Here is a 1,444-nt window from a genome sequence, read left to right on the forward strand (position 1 = left end):
ATTTTGTGTTTACTTGTGTTATCTTTAACTAATGTTTAAATTTGTTTGATGATCTGAAACATTTAAGTGTGGAAAACATGCAAAAAAGTAAGAAATCAGGAAGGGGGCAAACACTTTTTCACACCACTGTATATATATATATATATATATATCAAAAACTATTGCATAAACTCTTGCACGTTTTGACCCTGATGTATCCTACCTATGGATAAATCTACAGACTTGTTAAATGCAATAACTTTTACACATTTTTTTTTCTACCAGAGTACAAATACTGGCATTTCTTCTGTCAGTGGACTAAGCTGGATAAGTCGACTGCGTGGAAGACGATGTATGTCGTTTTCAAATTTAGCATTTTTTCCCCATTTACATATATCAACATACAATTATACAAAACAAACAATTTGTTATTTGTCTTTCAGATATCTACCGCGTGTCAGAAGCTGCTAACTCAAGCAGTACTGGTGCATCAGAGTCATTCATCAATATCTGAATCAACGCAAACTGTACACATAAAATTAATTTCATTACTGAATCAAAAGAACTACCTTTTATTGTACGATTTCTCAGTACATAACCAGAAACTTAAAAGCATTAACTTCACTAGGGTGATACTGTTAAAGCTGGTGCAATAAGACTGGTCAGAGGAAAATAGTGTGGCCCCAAAGAGCATTAGAAGATGTTTGGATAGTGATGTTATTTCTGTGATGGGAAGCTCTAGCAGGTATGACTTATCCGAAATGTAAAGTTCAGTGACACAATGTGGTGAATAAAACTGTGAAATGGTATTTGAAACAGTTGCGTCATGCTGCTTATTTTAATGTGTGAAGTCTAGTGCGCCTTGGTTTGTTAACAGGTGACATGCACAAAGCCAGAGGGAGGAACAATTAAAAAAAAAGCAATGCATAGTTAATTCCGAATCAGTCTGAATCAATGACTCATAAATTGATGTGTGATGATAATTTGATATTTTCACGTACACTCAAGTAGGGAACCTCATCAACTATTTTCTAGGTTTCTCATGATTAGAATCAGAATCAGAATCGGTTTTAATGCCAAGTAGGTTTTCACATACAAGGAATTTGGTTTGGTGTATTGGTGCATAACAAAGAATATAAAATATATAAAAACATAGAGTAATTATAAGCATAAGTATAAAAGGGAAATACTATAAATAATTGGAGGAGGTGAGGATGGACTCAATGATGGCAGTGAAGAAGTGCACCATCATTGTCTTTGGCAGGTTGAACTTCTTCAGCTGCTGTAGGAAGCACATCCTTTGATGTGCTTTCTTTGTAAGGGAGCTGATGTTCAGCTCCCACTTGAGGTCCTGGGTGATGGTGGTCCCCAGGAAGCAGAATGACTCCACAGTGTCAACTGGGGAATCAAACATGGTGATGGGGGTGGGCGGGGCTGGGTTCTTCCTGAAGTCTACAACCATCTC

The 1,444-nt window shown here is 36.6% G+C and overlaps 1 protein-coding gene across 22 annotated transcripts in view; it reads left to right on the forward strand.

The window, feature by feature from the left end:
• LOC126399070 (adhesion G protein-coupled receptor F5-like) overlaps nucleotides 1-1,081 on the forward strand; it is a 155,030-nt gene extending 153,949 nt beyond the window's left edge. For 14 of the 22 annotated variants that reach the window (XM_050058823.1, XM_050058824.1, XM_050058822.1 and 11 more), the window contains 2 exons: nucleotides 265-331; nucleotides 423-1,080. In XM_050058823.1, coding sequence (XP_049914780.1) covers nucleotides 265-331; nucleotides 423-493 — 138 coding nt within the window. In that variant the 3' untranslated portion in view covers nucleotides 494-1,080. Of the gene's footprint in view, nucleotides 1-264; nucleotides 332-422 lie in introns of all 22 variants that reach the window. The other 8 variants (XM_050058828.1, XM_050058845.1, XM_050058842.1 and 5 more) reach the window with 2 other exon arrangements.
• The last annotated feature ends 363 nt before the right edge of the window (nucleotides 1,082-1,444 follow it).

Source organism: Epinephelus moara, chromosome 12, assembly GCF_006386435.1.
Source record: "Epinephelus moara isolate mb chromosome 12, YSFRI_EMoa_1.0, whole genome shotgun sequence".
Taxonomy (NCBI): Eukaryota; Metazoa; Chordata; class Actinopteri; order Perciformes; family Serranidae; genus Epinephelus; species Epinephelus moara.